Source organism: Gekko japonicus, unplaced genomic scaffold (assembly GCF_001447785.1).
Source record: "Gekko japonicus isolate JY-2015 unplaced genomic scaffold, Gekko_japonicus_V1.1 scaffold441, whole genome shotgun sequence".
Taxonomy (NCBI): Eukaryota; Metazoa; Chordata; class Lepidosauria; order Squamata; family Gekkonidae; genus Gekko; species Gekko japonicus.
This window is the reverse complement of record NW_015172017.1, coordinates 590318-607766: the sequence shown is the minus strand read 5'-3', so window position 1 is coordinate 607766 and position 17449 is coordinate 590318. Positions and strand designations below refer to the sequence as shown.

General features: G+C 49.5%; 1 protein-coding gene across 1 annotated transcript in view; it reads right to left on the bottom strand.

The window, feature by feature from the left end:
• The window catches only part of LOC107118155, a 32834-nt gene extending 24775 nt beyond the window's left edge, over window positions 1-8059 (bottom strand). Inside the window, exons 1-5 of the mRNA XM_015420429.1 lie at window positions 7957-8059; window positions 5931-6023; window positions 3741-3868; window positions 2246-2389; window positions 365-439 (exon numbers count right to left, since the gene is read on the bottom strand). Of these exons, the coding sequence (XP_015275915.1) occupies window positions 365-439; window positions 2246-2389; window positions 3741-3868; window positions 5931-6023; window positions 7957-8059 (543 nt within the window). The remainder of the gene's footprint in view (window positions 1-364; window positions 440-2245; window positions 2390-3740; window positions 3869-5930; window positions 6024-7956) is intronic.
• Window positions 8060-17449: the final 9390 nt, after the last annotated feature.

Sequence of the window (17449 nt, the reverse complement as noted above, 5' to 3'; positions counted from 1 at the left end):
TCATTAGCATATGCCACACCCCCTGACATGAGGGGCCCGGCGGTGGACCTGCAAGGCCGGCGGGAGTGCAAGGAAGCCCCGCGAAGGCCCTCCCTGGCCCCAGGCAGGCAGGGGTGGGGAGAGGCGGGGAGGAAGCAACTTACCCTCCCTCTTCTCCTGCCTCCTCCTGGCTGAATGAGGGCCGGAAGCGGGGCGGCCGGAAGCAGGGGGCGGGGCTTTGTCATGTGCCCCGCCCCCGTACCTCACCCGGGGGAACTGCGATCCCCCGTGATCCCCCCGAAATGACCTCTGACCCTAACCCTCTCCTTCACACTTTCCTTGGTCTCTCCCCTCCAGCATACCACGCCACCTCCCAGTTCCTCACCACGGGCCAGACGGCGATCCAGTCTTCATTCAAGGCTTCACTCGCTATGCCTGGGACTGCACGCCGGACGGACACCTGAAAGGGAAGCCGCAGGTCAGCCGGTCCAACACTTTCCAGCCAGTTTCCAACTCCATGCCAGCTAACACATTGAACCAAGTGCTCTTTCAGCGCCACAATGGGGTGAGCAACTCTTCAGATAGTGGTGAAGGGGCCAGAAGCAAGGGTTGCCACAAGCTTATAAACCCTCCTCACACGTAGTCCTGCATTACCACGGTGATGCCATCTAGCAGTCAGGGGCTTTACGTTACGGAGCATGAACACCAAGACAGTGAATTCACACACATGAAGCTGCTGATATCGACTTCAGTATTGCCTGCTCAGACTGGCAGCAGATGCCAGGTATTGAACCCAGGACCTTCTGCATGAGGAGGAGGAGGAAGAGAGATTGGATTTATACCCTGCCCTTCACAACCCGAAGGATTCTCAGAGCGGTTTACAATCTTCTTTCCCTCCCCCTCCCCCCAACAGACCCCCTGTGAGGTAGGTGGGGCTGAGGGAGCTCTCCTGAGAACTGCCAGTGAGAGAACAGCTCTGAAAGAACTTGTGACTGACCCAAGGTCACACCAGCAAACTGCATGTGGAGGAGGGGAATCAAACCCAGTTCTCCCAGATTAGAGTCCGTGCTCCTAATAGGGTTGCCAAGTCTGGGTTGGAAAATACCTGGAGACTTTGGGGGTGGAGCCAGGAGAGGGCGGGGTTTGGGGAGGGGAGGGGCCTCCGCATGGTTCAAGGCCATAAGAACATAAGAGATGCCAATGTTGGATCAGGCCAAAGGCCCATCCAGTCTAACACTCTGTATCACACAGTGGCCAGAAATACCAGTACCATCAGGAGGTCCACCAGTGGGGCCAGGACATTAGAAGGGCCATAGAGCCCTTCAAAGCAGCCATTTTCTCCAGGGGAACTGATCTGTGCCGGCTGGAGATCTGTAGTAAAAGGGGCTCTTCCTCTGAACCACAGTCCCTCCCCAAACATTTGTTATCTACAAAACTGCAAATAGAAACGATCTTACTATTGAAGCACTGCTTTCCCTTACAAACAGAAACTGGGCCTATGAGATGTATGTGCCGCGCGCCAAGTTAGGGAAGGCCACTAGAAGCCAGATGGCGTTACCGGAGGCCGAAACCAAGACACCAATGTCCCGGAGCATGGCCCAGAAGGGCTTCCTGCTGCAGGTTAAGGAACGGGATGGCGGGGGACTGGGGGCACTCTGGAACCAAGTTGGCGAGGGGTCACCCTCGTGGTCTCTTCCACACAAGCATGTTTTTTCCTCCCTCCTCAGCAGAGCCCCTTTCCGACGTCCGCAGGTGTAATGTATTCAATAGCTGCCATTGAATGCATGATGTATGTGAAACATCCAATTGACATGCCATGTTGAGCTTCATCCTGGGCTAGGATCCAAATCCATCCAATCGCATTGCTAGCCCAGGAAGCACCTAGCCAATCACTTTACAGCAAGCTCCCTGAGCGGGAACGTCCGTGATTGGTCCTTATATGAACAACCGTATTGGTTGGTATTTGTACAGTGGGTGTGGCTACATTAGCCAGGAGAGTTTAAAAGCAGGACAACTGCAATGTAAAAGCTGAACTGTTCTGGCTATCAGATGTTGATCTGTGTTGGGGTTGTGTTCGAGTTGAAGAATAAAGTTGTGTTCTTGCTGAATCACTCTCCAACTGCTTTGTTAAGTGAGCGACTTAACAGCAGGCAAAACACCACCATTTTTACAGGCCACATGATCACAAGCCATCTGTTTAACGGACGTGTGTACAGAACCAAATCCCTTCAGTGCCTGGGCGCACACAGCCACCCTTCCAACAAACCTCCATGTAGTTTTCTTCACAGACAATTTCCCGGGGGCTCCATGGGGCACCAAGGGGGCAAGTCATGGACACGTCATAAGCCACAGTCAGGTCCGCCGGACTGGTTATCTCCACCTGTAGCTTCAAGCTGAACTCCTGGTCAAACTGGACAGGAAAGAACACCCAGTGTTGTAAAATGAGCTACGGTTCTGTCTAACAGTGTGCTCTTCTCTTCAATCAATCAATCAATCAATCAATAGACCTTTAATGGCATATGCAACATTAAAATCAGAGACGGTAAATGACACAATCAGCTAAAAATCTGAGATAATTATAAAATCATAAAACGGAGTTTCCCACGTTTTTCACTCTTATCACATCAACTAAAAAATTGGCCACTGCCACAGTAATCTCTACTGTTGTATCATCTATATATCTAATAGCCAAGTTGCCCCCGGAGTGCGGATCGCTAAATCAGCGCTCCGGGGGCACTTGGGGGGGAGGGGGAGGTTTGTGCACACGTGGGCCAGTCCCCACGAAAGACATTTGAAAACTAAAATCACGAACAGTTTAGTTTCAACAACATATTATTGTCTTGTCAACTAAAATCACTATTTGCAATAATACAATCAATCAATCAATAAACCTTTAATGGCATATACAACATTAAAATCAGAGACACTAGATGAAACAATCATCTAAAAGTCTGAGTAAATTATAAAACCATGGAACAGAGTTTCCCAAGTTTTTCACTCTTATCACATCAACTAAAAAATTAGCCACTGCCACAGTAATCTCTGCTGTTATATCGTTCAATAGAAACTGGCATTTTATTTCATTAGGAAGGTGATGTTTACCATACAACCAAGTGTTTAACCATTTTTCCCTAGCAGATGCATGTCACGAACCGTCTAACAATATGTGATCAATTGAATCAAGAGAGATAGAGCCGCAGTCACATCTCCGTTTGTGCTTAGGAATATTTTGGAACCTACCATACAGTATTTTTGATGGAAAGGCATTTACTCGAGCAAGGGAGAAAGCTCTTCGATGGCTAGGACTATCAAGATTATACAAATACTGGGGAATACATCCCACAACATTCTTAAGATTTAATGTAGCTGAAGTGCTGCTCTTCTCTTGCCATGAAAACCCACAGGATGGGGTCAATGGGAGCGGCCTGTGTACCTGACGGCAGTGGTCCCTCTAAGCCGAGTGAGTGTGAGCTAGCTCACAGTTTCTTAGCCACCGGCTCACACATTTTTGTCTGGGCTCCAGAGCAAACTAATTCATGCAGCGGCCCAATCACTCGCTCGCAACTTGAATGCCAGTCGCTCGCAAAGTGGAATTTCCGCTCAAGGGACTCCACAGCTGAGAGGGGAGCATTGCCTGACGGCACTTCACTATTGAAGGTTCAGCATCTGGATAAGCACTGTGGTCCCGTTCATTCCCTGGGGAGGGTCCCAGGAACCTTAGGAAAGGAAACCAAGTAACATTTCCAAGGCGTAGGGCTTACCAGATTCTGGATGGAACAGGCCAGGAAAGAGACTCTGATCTCTGGGTTGCCGTGCAGGTCGGTGTCACTTGTGAAGCCGCACTGGGAGGCGACCTGCTCCGTCACAGGGATGAGCTGGCCGACGTTGTCTGGGAAAGAGCAGCAGACCAATGTTTGGTGCCCTGGCCTCATAAGCCTAGCGGCTGGTACGCAGAGTTGCCAGGTCCAGGTTGGGAAATACCTGGAGCCTGAGGAGGAGGGCGGGGCTTGGGGTGGGGCGGGGAGGGACCTCAGCCGGGTATAAGGCCATAGAGTCCATCCTCCCAAGCAGTCATTTCCTCCAGGGGAACCGATCTCTGTGGCCTGGAGATCCGTTGGGATCCCAGGAGATCTCCAGCCCGAGGCTGGCAACCCCATCAGTACTGCACTCAGGGGTCATTTCGTAGAAAAAGAGGTGCAGGAGCTCATTAGCATAACGCATTTGCATAACTCGTTTGCATATGCCACACCCCCTGACGTCACCGGAAGTGTGTCAGAAGGCAACTCCCACCGCTCAGGCTCCACTGGACTCTTTTGGATTGCTAGCTATGGGGGGGAGGGTCGTGCAGATCTGTCCTCGCAGAGGAGGGAGAGCTTGTACCTGAATAAAACTTGGTCTTAAAGGTGCCACTGGACTGTTTTGGACCGGGGGGGCACTGCAACTTACCTGGCTGCTTCTTGCTCTGACTGAGGGCTGCTGGGAGCAGGGGGTGGGGCTTGCTGCATGTGCCCGCCCCCTGGGCTCTTTACTGCTGGAGCTCCAGTCCTGCGCGCTCCTGCAGGAAATGACCCCTGACTGCACTATTTCTATTAAGAGCATGGAGTTTAGGACATCTTAATCCCAAGGAGTTCAGGACATGTTAAGGGTTCTTCTTGCCTCACTTTAGAAACATAACAACCCTGAGAGGCAGGCTGAGAGCGAGCAACTGACCCCAAGCCCCCCCCCAGCAATTTAGAGACCCAGTTTGGTGTAGTGGTTAGGAGCGCAGACTGTAATCTGGGAGAACCGGGTTTGATCCCCCACTCCTCCACATGCAGCTGGTGGTGTGACCTTGGGTCAGTCACAAGTTCTTCCAGAGCAGTTCTCGAAAGAGCTCTCTCAGCCCCACCTATCTCACAGGGTGTCGGTTGTGGGGAGGGGGAGTGAAAGGGATTGAAGCCACTCTGAGGCTTCTTCAGCTAGGGAAGGGCAGGGTATAAATCCAATCTTCTCTTCTTCTTATCTCGTGTCTCCCGTATCCCAGACCGACACTCTAGCCGCTGCATCGCATGGGATCTTGAATCCCCACTCCCCGTCAGCAAAAACATTGGACCCATGCTTCAGTTTGCCTTTAAGAGAGCAGGATCCAAGGCTTTCTCCAGGCAGTCCAGCAGCATCTGGTCCCTTCAGCATTTCCCAGTAGCAACAGGTGCAAAGTTGCCTTAGAAAATACATTTTGCCAAAGGACGTTTCCATTAGGGATACCAGACCCCAGGTCCCAGTGGGACACAGTGTGGTGGGCACAGACACAGAATGGCTGCCGCAGGAGGCGGAGCCAGCCACAAAATGGCCGCCACAGCTTACCTTCAGTCACACAGCAACTGTGGTGGCAGCTGCTGCCAAAGTCATGTTTTTAAAGATCTCCATAGCCAATCAAATCTCCAATAGCCAATCAGAAGCTGTGTGGGGCAAAAGCCCCACCTGCCCCCCCATTGTCTAAGAACACTTGGCTAGTGCCAGTAAAGGTGTTGTGGGCTCAATGGTGCCCATGGCCACCAGGTTGGGGAAACCGATAAAAGGTAAAGGTTCCCTTGCTCAAAAGCCAGTCGAATCCAACTCTAGGGTTGCGGTGCTCATCTCCGTTTCAAAGCCGAAGAGCCAGCGCTGTCCGAAGACGTTTCCGGGGTCATGTGGCCGGCATGACTAAACACCAAGGCGCACGGAACGCTGTTCCCTTCCCACTGAAGTGGTACCTATTTATCTACTTGCAATTTCTTGCTTTCGAACTGCTAGGTTGGCAGGAACTAGTAGAGCTTATTTTTTCCCCTAGAATTTTTAAAAAAAAACATGTTTCTGAATATGCACAGAGTCTTTTCCCCTGCCCTGTGCTGCCAACTGAGAAATTACAGCCAGCTTCTATGGTCTTGGTATTAGAAAGAAGGCTGAAGAGCCCAGTCTACTGAAATACTTACTGAAGACTCCATAGCGCCACACGTTCTGGCCTAGAGTGGCTTTATCCAGCCATATCCAAAAGTAGCGGCCCCGACATTCGGTTCGTGCAGCACCTTCCAAAGAAAGATGTCCCATCAAAGAGAGGCTGGTTCATGCTCCACACAGTATAGGCCTCCTCAGGGCTCTTTTTGTAGATAAAGCCCAGCAGGAACTCATTAGCATAATAGGCCACACCCAACAGCAGAAACTCATTAGCATATTAGACCACACCCATGACAGCACAGCTTATTGGCATATTAGGCCACACCCCATGTTACCAGAAGTGTGCTCATCCAGCCACACCCACCTTTTGCTTCTTATTCTGTTTACCTTGTTTGCTGTCCAAACCCCGGGCTTTTTTTGTAGCAGGAACTCCTTTGCATGTTAGGCCACACACCCCTAATGTAGCTAATCCTAATGAGTTTCTGCTGTTGGGTGTGGCCTATTATGCTAATGAGTTCCTGCTAGGCGTGGCCAACTTGGAAGCCAGCCGGAACTCCGTTCCTGTGCGTTCCTGCCCAAAAATAGCCCTGGGTCTCCTCCTGCCCCCCTTGTTAATTTGGTAGATTTAGACAGGAGTCCAGCGGCACCTTAAAACTTGGCAAGAGCTCACAGTGCTATGGGGGCAGGGTCACTAAAAACACACACTGAATGCAATTCTGCATGAGTCTGATACGTCATTCTGTTGAAACATGGTGGTTTTGGCTACAGTGAAGGAATTTCAAAAAGAGATTTTGAAATGCAAAGTTACAGAGTTTATCAATAGGCTTCATGTATCAACCGGGGTTTGAACAGAGTCAACAGTATTCTTAGTCATTACAATTTTATAATTGTTTAACATAACGAATAACAAGTTGCATCGGTTGTGATTAGTCACTGCCCCTAGCTTGGACAACTTTGTATAGAAATGTCAGACTCTCTCATGCGTTTTATCATTGATGTTAACGTTTATTCCACCACCACCCCTTACAAATTGGAGGACTCATTTTGTGTCCCTGATGAAGTAACTCTCTAGTTCACCTTAATCTTACAATAATAATAATATCTGTTCACAGGTTTTAAAGGTAAGGGATACGGTGCTATGGAGTCCGCCTTCCAAAGGCGGTAAGATAAGGGGCCCCCAACACAAGCACCAGGGGTCATTTCGTATAAAAAGAGCTAGGGGAACTCATTAGCATAACTAATTAGCATATGCCACACCCCCTGACATCAGGGGCCCGACGGTGGACCTGCAAGGCCAGCGGGAGTGCGAGGAAGCCCCACCAAGGCCCTCCCTGGCCCCAGGCAGGCAGGGGTGGAGAGAGGCGGGCAGGAAGCAATTTTCCCTCCCTCTTTTCCTGCCTCCTCCTGGCTGAATGAGGGCTGGAAGCGGGGCGGCTGGAAGCAGGGGGCGGGGCTTCATCGTGTGCCCCGCCCCCTCACCTCACCCGGGGGAACTGTGTTCCCCCGCGTTCCCCCCCGAAATGACCTCTGACAAGCACACTACACACATGCTGCAGCTATACAAGAATGCAACAAACCCATACTGAAGCGGCAACACCAGCCATAACTTCCAGGGAAAGGGCAAATAACAGAGACTGAAGGGGCACCCATCTATTGCCTTCATCCTTCCTAATTTATTTATTTATTTGTTTGTTTGTTTCAATTTATACCCCGCCCTCCTCGCTACGCGAGCTCAGGGCGGCTTACGGGAGGCAAAGCCAATACAAAACATATTTAAAATCACTACAGTACAAAACATTATTATTAACAAAAGTGCTCTAGATGTTTTAACGTGATACTCCATAAGATGGCGTATTACAACTGCTCTATTGCAACTGCTCTACCCACTCAGCGTCATCTGGTCCGGAAAACACTGATGTTCCTTCTTCCAGGGCCAGGTTAAGATGGAACAATAGTGATGGTAGTGGTGGTAGTGGTGGTAGTGGCAGCTCCTACTCATACGCCTGGCGGAAGAGCTCCGTCTTACAGGCCAGTAGATCCACAAGGAAAAAGTCCAGTACTCACCTGGAGGAAATGGCACAGATGTCACTTCCTGGGGCAGGAGCACACATAGCAGGGCCAAGCTGCAGAGGAAGCCCAAAACAGGACAGTTAAGTGCAGGGGTCATTCCGTAGAAAAAGAGGTGCAGGAGCTCATTAGCATAATTTATTAGCATAATTTATTAGCATAATTTATTAGCATAACTTATTTGCATATGCCACACCCCCTGGCATCACCAGAAGTGTGTCAGAAGGCAACACCCAACTGCTCAGGCTCCACTGGACTGTTTTGGATTGCTAGCTATTGGGGGCGGGGGGAATGCGCAGATCTGCCCTCACAGAGGAGAAAGAGCTTGTACCTGAGGGCGGGCCGGGGGGGCTCTGCAACTTACCTGGCTGCTTCTTCCTCCTCGTGGTGACTGAGGGCAGCTGGGAGCAGGGGGCGGGGCTTGTTGCATGTGCCCGCCCCCTGGGCTCCTTACTGCCGGAGCTCCGCTCCTGTGCGCTCTCGCAGGAAATGACCCCTGGTTGACTTCTGCTCTTATTTGACTAGGGTTGCCAGCCTCCGGCTGATCAGAGATCAGCTCCCCTAGAGAAAATGGCTGCTTTGGAAGGTGGACTCTGTGGCATTAAACCCCTTTGAAGTCCCTCCCCCCCAGCCCCACCCTCCTCAGGCTCCACCCCCAAAATCTCCAGGTGTTTCCCAACCAATAGCTGCCAAGTGGCAACCCTATATTCGACACGCACATCTGGCAGAAGAGGACAGGAAAGAATCCCGCTCCACAAAGCCTTATCAAGTTGATGGTTTAGGTCTCTGCACTGTGACCTGTGAAAAGTGGATGACACCAAGATAGGAGCATACAGATCCCTTGAAGAGAGGGACACCCTGGAAAATGCCGCACACTGCAGGGCTCTTTTTGTAGAAAAAGCCCAGCAGGAACTCATTAGCATAATAGGCCACACCCAACACCAGAAACTCATTAGCATATTAGGCCGCAGCCCTTCCAGCACAGCTCCTTAGCACATTAGGCCACACCCCCATGTTACCAGAAGTGTGGTCATCCAGCCACACCCACCTTTTGCTGGAACTCCGTTCCTGTGAATTCCTGCCCAAAAATAGCCCTGCCGCACAGGGTTTACACGGTGTTAAATACTGGGTTCTGGGCGCATTGCAGTATATCAGCTCTACTTTATTTAGTGATTTCAGGAACACACAGGACAAAACTCCAGGGCCGTTGCCCAGTGTTCCCTCTAAGCCAGCTCACAATTTTTTAGCCTCCGGCTCACACATTTTTGTCTTTGCTCAGGAAGGGTGGCTCCAGAGCAAACTAATTGATGCAGTAGCCAAATCACCTGCTCACAGCTTTAATGCCAGTAGCTCACAAAGTAGATTTTTGCTCACAGGACTCCATAGCTTAGAGGGAACATTGCCGCTGTCCTGTTCTAAAGCATGCAATCACCACACCCAAATGCACCCCACTCTCAGTGACAGGCTATTTACATTACACTGTTACTCAGTGGGTCTACTCCAGGATCCTAGTAAGCTATTGTTCTGAGGAAAGAAGCTCAACTAGAACCCGGTACTAATAATAGTCTTATTACGACTTTCCTAGCAGGTGGGTTTGTACTAGAGTTGCCCGCCTCAGGGTGGAGCCTGGAGACCTTCCAAAATTACAACAGAACTCCAGGCAACAGGGATCAGTTCCTGTGGAGAAAACAGTTGCTTTGGAGGGCAGAATATATGGCAGAGGCAATGCTCCCTCTAAGCTGTAGAGTCCTTTGAGCAAAAATTCTACTTTGTGAGTTCCTGGCATTAAAGTTGTGAGCGAGAAATTTGGCTGCTGCATAAATTACTTTGCTCTGGAGCCCCATCCTTCCTGAGCTAACACAAAAATGTGTGAGCCAGAGGCTAAAAAACTGTGAGCTAGCTCACACTAACTCAGCTTAGAGGGAACACTGAGGTCTCCAACGTGGTGCCAACACCTTCCCTGGTGCCTGCCAAGTGTTTTTAGAAAGTGGGTGGGGCCAGGTGGGACTTCTGCCTAGCAAGGCTTCTGATTAGCCATTGGCGATTTGATTGGCTGTGCAGATTTTTTTTTTTAATATTGCTTGGGCAGAAGCTACCACTGTTATCACAAAATCTTCACTTGTAACACAAGAACTTCTGGGCATGGAGCAGTGGTCCCTGGGGTGTGTGGGAGGGGCAAGGTATTTGCGGGTTTCCTGCATCTTGCAGGGGGTTGGACTAGATGACCCTGGAGGTCCCTTCCAACTCTCTGATTCTAGGTGCGACTGAAGGAGAGCTGTGGCAGCTGTTTTGGGTCTGGCTTTGCCTCCCGCGCCCACCACAATGTGTTAGAATTCTCAAGGTGCCCACCGACTGAAAAGGGCTGGTGAGTCCTGCTCTATGGCCTTAAACCCCCCTGAGGTCCCTAGACCAGGGTTCCCTCTAAGCTGAGTTAGTGTGAGCTAGCTCACAGGGTTTTTTTAGCCTCCGGCTCACACATTTTTGTCTCAGCTCAGGAAGGAGGGCTCCAGAGCAAACTAATTTATGCAGCAGACAAATGGCTCACTCACAACTTTAATGCCTGTAGCTCCCTCTAAGCTGTGGGGTCTTGTGAGCAAAAATTCTACTTTGTGAGCTACTGGCATTAAAGTTGTGAGCAAGAGATTTGGCTGCTGGATAAACTAGTTTGCTCTGGAGCCGTCCTTCCTGAGCCAAGACAAAAATGTGTGAGCCAGAGGCTCAAAAACTGTGAGCTAGCTCACACTAACTCAGCTTAGAGGGAACATTGCGAGTCACAAAGTAGAATTTTTGCTCAGAAGACTCCACAGCTTAGAGGGAGCATTGCCCTAGACCCCACCCTCCCCAGTCTCCACTCCCAAATCTTCAGGAATTTCCCAACCCACTAGAGAACCGATGATCTGTACAAGATATGGGCTCTAGGCTATAAGATCAGGGGCTGGCACATCTTCGCTTTCCTCTCTCTCTCTTCCACCACACCTAGCCTGAAAGATAATTTTAGAAAGCTCAAAAACCCTGCAGGCTGTTTGGGGGTGTCCACGTTGGCCTGAACAAAGCAGAACGGAAGCATCTCTAATTGGTGGACATGCGATCACTTAATTGGATGAGACGGCTGTTAAAGGAAACGGTGCAGATATCCTCCAGTAAACACAATTTGCATGAACAAGCTAACCTTGAACCACTTCTCTCTTGCCTTTAAAAAAAAAAGTCTTCTATGTTATGTCACACAGGGTTGCCAACTCCACAGAGAGAGGGCCTAGCAGAATAACAGCTGATCTCCAGATGATAAAAATCAGTTGTGGGGGGGGGAACACTACTCTGGCAGATTGGCTGTATGCAGTGTTCCCTCTAAACTGAGTTAGTGTGAGGTAGCTCACACTTTTTTAGCTTTCGGCTCACACATTTTTGTCTTCGCTCAGGAAGGAGGGCTCCAGAGCAAACTAATTGATGCAGCAGCCAAATCGCTCACTCACAACTTTAATGCCAGTAGCAGACAAAGTAGACATTTTGCTCACAAGACTCCACAGTTTAGAGACAGCATTGGCTGTATGATTTATTCACAGTATAAGCTTTTGTGTGCAAGCACACTTTGTCAGTGTGCATGGCACACAAAAGCCTTGAATAAAGTTTTGCTGGTCTTAAAAGGTGCCCCTGGACGCCAACTTTGTTCTGCTGCTTCAGACCCACATGGCTACCCACCTGAAATCTATCAGCAGAAAGCTTTTTTTTTGGGGGGGGGGTCTCATTTACCTATATTAAATAAACTATATCTTCTTTAACCTCTCCAGCAAATGCTCCCTCTAAGCCATGAGTCTTGTGAGCAAACACTGTACTTTGTGAGCTACTGGCATTAAAGTTGTGAGCAAACAATTTGGGTACTGCATAAATCTGTTTGCTCTAGAGAGCCCTCCTTCCTGAGCTGAGACAAAAACGTGAGAGCCGGAGGCTAAAAAACTGTGAGCTAGCTCACACTCACTCAGCTTAGAGGGAACACGGCCGTCCAGTATACTTTGCAAAGACGTATCCCACAAACTCATATGGCTTTCAAGGCAGCACATACCTCGCCCCTATGAACCAGATTAAGAAGAGACCCTCCCACACTTCACTGCCACAACAAAACCATCCTCAACTAATGGGAACCCACAGCTCTCTTACCAGGCAAAGCAGAGAGACGGCATAGCAGCAACTCCCCCTCGAAAGCCAAGTTCAGATCTGCTGTTCACAAAAAGAAGCAGCATCCCACTTTCAGAGGACTTCCGGAGGAAGTCAAACTTATATATAAATTGCTGCCTTCCTCTGCAGGAGTCCTCACCTGTTCCCAATCAGTTTGTCAAAGTTTAGGTGGGCTGGGATGTTGGCTGGGTAGGTTCCCCCTAATTTATTTTTCGGGATAATTGACTGATGAGATGCCAGTAAGTCTAGTCTTTTGCAAGATAAAATATGTGTTTCTCTTCCACCCATATTCCTATCTGCTGTTTGTTTAGCATTCGTTGGAGGTCTGTTTTACAAAGGGCAAATCATTTGTTAGCAGCAGTGCCAATTTTCCTGTCTTGCCGGGCTCCTGTGCCTTCAACAGCTTCATAACTGTTTGGTGTAGTGGTTAAGTGTGCGGACTCTAATCTGGGAGAACCGGGTTTGATTCCCCACTCCTCCACTTGCACCTGCTGATGTGACCTTGGGTCAGTCACAAGCTCTGGCACAGCTGTCCTTGGAAAAGAGCCGTTTCTGTCAGAGTTCTCTCAGCCCCACCCACCTCACAGGGTGTCTGTTGTGGGGAGGGGAAGGGAAAGGAGTTTGTAAGCCGCTCTGAGACTCCAAGTGAAGGGCGGGGTATAAATCCAATCTCTTCTTCTTCTTCTTCTATAACAGGCATTTTTTTTCAGCAGGTGCTTCATTTCAAGAAAAGACTGCTGAATTTCTGCACAAGAACCCTGACGCCCCCACAAAGATCCTTAAAAATAGTATAATTTACTGCCTTTTTCTGGCTTTCTTGGCTTATATTGGAGCCAGACTCAATCTAAGATTTTTTTTAAAAAAAATCAGAGCTAAGCTCTGGAAGTTGGGAAGCAATAACAGTGGGGAATTTCACATTACCTGTCTTCTCCCGGTTTCAAGCCGGGAGTCTTCCGTTTCCAGATGAACCGGTACAGGGCTGCCGTTTCACACACGGCTTGCCCCTACCGGAAAGGAGCCGATTCACAAGCGGTTCGGCGTTTCACACACGCACCGCTTTGTTTCCCCCCGGTTTTTTTTTTTTTTTTAAAGTCCGTCTTATAGCGATATATCGATATACCGGTATTCCAATGTATTCCAATGGGATCGCTATAGCGTTATATCGATATATCGATATAAGCCGAACGTTCAAAAAAAAAAAAGCCCGCGCGGCCGAAAAAAGGCGGGAAAGAACCGTATCGGAACCGGGAGAGGGAACGGGAGACTCCTCGGAAGCGGTTGACAGGTAAATCGCTTCCCTCCCGGTTCCTATACGGAAGAGAGACTTTTGAGTGTGAAATGGCAGTCAGATCCCGGTAGGGAACCGATTCTCAACCGGGTTCTGTCTGAAATGACAGACCAGCACCCGGTTGAGAATCGGTTCCCTACCGGGAGAAAGCACCTGTCTGAAATTCCCCAGTGCTTCTGGCCATGTACAGAGTGCTTTTTCCTCACACCTCATCCAATGTTCACGTTTCAAGGAGGCGGGGGGTTGTTCCTTACAAACCAAGAATTTCCTTCAGATATAAACCCCATCTAGGGTTGCCAACTCTGGCCTGGGAAATTCCTGGAGAGTGTGCCTGTGTGCAGGGGGGGATTTGCAGAGACATTTCACCTAGAATCTCTGGTAAACCATACAGTCTGCCCTCCCAAGCTGCCATTTTCTCCGGGAAAACTGATGACTGGAGATAAGCTGAAAATAGTGAACCCAGTAGCACCTTAAAGACTAACAAAACGTTTGGTATGGTATGAGATTTCATGAGTCACTGCTCACTACATTGGGGCGGATTAAGGCTCCCTTGAAGCTGTGGCGTCTGGTGAGCAAAAATCCTACTTTGTGAGCTGCTGGCATTAAGGGAGGGTCTGCGCGGAGGAGGGGGGTCTGCGCCGCTGTTCGCTGGTCTGATCCAGCAGGGCTCTTCTAATCTTAAAATTGTCTAAGGCGAGTAAAAGAGTCCAAGGCAGCAACTTCACGCTTTCTTAACCATGAGTTGAGTGTATTTGCGCGCGGGTGGTGGAGGTTCTGCGCCGGCGGGAAAAATCCTACTTTGTGAGCTGCTGCTGCTGCTCACTCCTACTTTGTGAGCTGCTGCTGCCCAAGACGGGTTTCCATCCATGCCCCACGCGTGACACATCCAGCATCCTTGACTCTCTTGGCGCATCCCCCCCCATGGCAGCATAGCTTACTTGCCTTCCAGTCACTTCCTACCAAGGGGGGGGGGGGAGGAGGGAAGCGCCCCAGCCAGCATCCTTGACTCTCATCCGCCCCCTTACCTGCAGCCCCTCTGCACACATAACTTTTCCAAGTCTCTGGAGGTGTGTATACATTTGTGTTTACAGGCTTGTGGTGATGCTTATTTTATACATGGCTGAGATTATAAGTGATTAGAAGCTTGATGGTTTACAGGCTTGTGGTAGGACATCTGTGTTGCTTATTTTATACATGGATGAGACGATAAGTGATGATACTTGGCAAGAGTCTCTGTTTGAGCATGATGCCAGTTTGATTCGGTGAGTGACAGGCTTGGGTTACCTGGGAGGATGCTGCTCACCCTTCTCTTTATATTTCACTGTATCTGAAGAAGAGTGTTTGTGCACAAAACAGCTCATGTGTTGATCTTAAAGGTGACACTGGACTCAAGCCAGGATTTACTGTTTGCTGAGAAGAGTGTGTTTATTGTGTAGTGGGAAGCCGCGTGAGCGAATGACATACGACCATATAGTGCATAGCACGCTTTATTGGATACACAACAAAAAGGGAAGGGAAAATGGACGGCCGGCCAACTATATACAATACCAGGGGACCACCCCTGGGGCACATTGGCCATTGGCGGGTTATAGTATCCCACCTTGGTCCCATTGGTTTTCCCCCAGTGGCGAGACTAGTAACCTAGTCCCGTTGTTGTCCTGGGCTGAGCTCAGGCGTGTGTGCTGACCTCCGGTGGTGGTCAGCGGACACAACATCCCTCCCCCTAGTCCGGAACCTCCCCTATGAGACATAGTCTTTAAGGTACGATGGGGACCGTCGTACCCTCGCGGATGGTCTGGGGCCCTGCTCTGGGGCCCCCTGGGTCCCGCCCTCTGGGGCGGGAGCCTGAGGTGGTGCTGGAGCCTCTGCGGCCGCTGTCTCGGTTTCCGGGGGGTCGTCTGCAGCGGCCGGGGGCTGACTGTCCCAAGGTGTGTCTTCTGGTGCGGCCAAGGTTCCTCCAGGGGTCTCGACCGGACCCTTGTTGCACCAAACTATATGATGCACTTTCCCTGGTTCTGTATGCTGCTCAAATAAACCACTATACTCTGGGAGTCTCTTGATTATTAGGTCTGTAAGCTCCCAGGTTCACAGCCGAGCTGGCAAATTGTCAAAGCAAATCGTCAAGGTCACTTGCCTGAGCTAAAAGATAAGAGAGCCAGTGAGAAGTGAAACCCAAAATTCCAGAGACATGAAGGAAGCATCCTTGACTCTCATGCCCCCCCCCATTGGCAGCATAGCTTACTTGCAGCCCCTCTGCACACATTACTTTTCTAATGGAGCAAAGAGAAAGTCTCTGGAGGTGTGTAAACATTTGGGTTTTTAATAGTTTTGCAATTAGTAGCTTGATGGTTTACAGGCATCAAATCAGAGATGGTATTACTTTTTTCACAATTAAAATAGCAACTTCAAATTTTGTGTTTTTCATTTTTCCTAAAATGCATTTATATTTTAAAATGGGGGGGACGGCACCAGAAGGTATCCTTGCCTAGTGTTCAAAAAAGGCTGGAGCCGGCCCTGCCCACAACAGACACCCTGTGAGGTAGGTGGGGCCGAGAGAGCTCTTGACAGAAACTGCTTTTTCAAGAACAGCTGTGCCAGAACTACGGCTTGCCCAAAGTCATCTAGCAGGTGCAAGTGGAGGAGTGGTGAATCGAACCCAGCTCTCCCAGATTAGAGTCCGCGCACTCAACCACTACACCAAACTGGTGTGACTCTTTTTTTTCTCTCTACTGCTATGGACAGATCTTCATCTATCTCCATGGAGATCACTTGCAACTCCAGGAGAGCTCCAGGCCCCACCTGGAGGCTTCAGCCAAAGGTGAGAGATCAGGGGAGGTGGTGGAAGTCCAATCAAAACATCCCTGACAAAAATGACAAAGAGTGGATTCTGATATGAGACAGTCAACATGGGATGTTTATTTCAAGAGCTGACAAGTGGAAATTGATAAGAACGGTAATTTCTACACGCTCAGATAAAGCAACCTGCCTGTGAGCGGAAATAGAAGAGATTTTTCTAGAGAATCACTGTTGTTGTTGTTCAGTCGCACAGTCGAGTCCGACTCTTTGTGACCCCATGGACCAGATCACGCCAGGCCCTCCTGTCTTCCGCCGTCCTCTGAAGTTGGCTCAGTTTCATGTTCGTTGCATCGATGACACTGTCTAACCATCTCATCCTTTGCCGTCCCTGTCTTCTTTGACCTTCAATCTTTCCCAGCATCAGGGTCTACCCCAGTGAGTGCTCCCTTCTCATTTGGTGGCCAAAGTATTTGAGCTTCAGTTTCATTATCTGGCCTTTCAGGGAACAGTCAGGGTTGATTTCTTTTAGGGTTGACTGAGTTGATCTCCTTGCGGTCCAAGGGACTCTCAAGAGTCTTCTCCAGCACCATAGTTCAAAAGAAATCTATTCTTTGGCGCTCCGCCTTCCTTATAGTCCAACTCTAGCAGCCATACACTACTATTATAGTAAACAATTGTATATAATAATATATATATTATTGACTCTTTGTTGCGGATGTTTTGATTCGACTCCCACCTGGAGGCTGGCAACTAATCCCATCCCCTCTCTTTTGAGAATTAGCAATATTATCTTCTACTCTCCCCATTGTTTTAAGCTCAGATCCGCCACCTTTTATTCCTGCCTTTGTGGTACAGCACCCAGGCATCCACGTGCCGCTTTCCTCTTCCATATTAAATCATTCTCCCTCTCCGTGTCTGTGCGCATCTATCTGCGCGTGCGCACAATATACTAAAATAATGTGTTTTCTGCTCAGCATTTTTTTTTTTACATGACGCATATCAAGGAAACGGAGAGCCGCTGACAAAAGAGCATGAGCGTTCTTTCTGAGTCACTCTCCGGGACTCCCTTCCGCCTCGATCACGCCAAGGCGGTTGAAGCGACATTTTGGTAGACGGGATTTCGGGAGCCTTTCGATCGTCCCTCCTGCGCGTTTCGCTCGCTACATCGGTCTCCGCGATTGGTCGAGACCCTTGCCAGTCACGCCACCTCCCGTGGCCGTCACAATGGAATGTCTG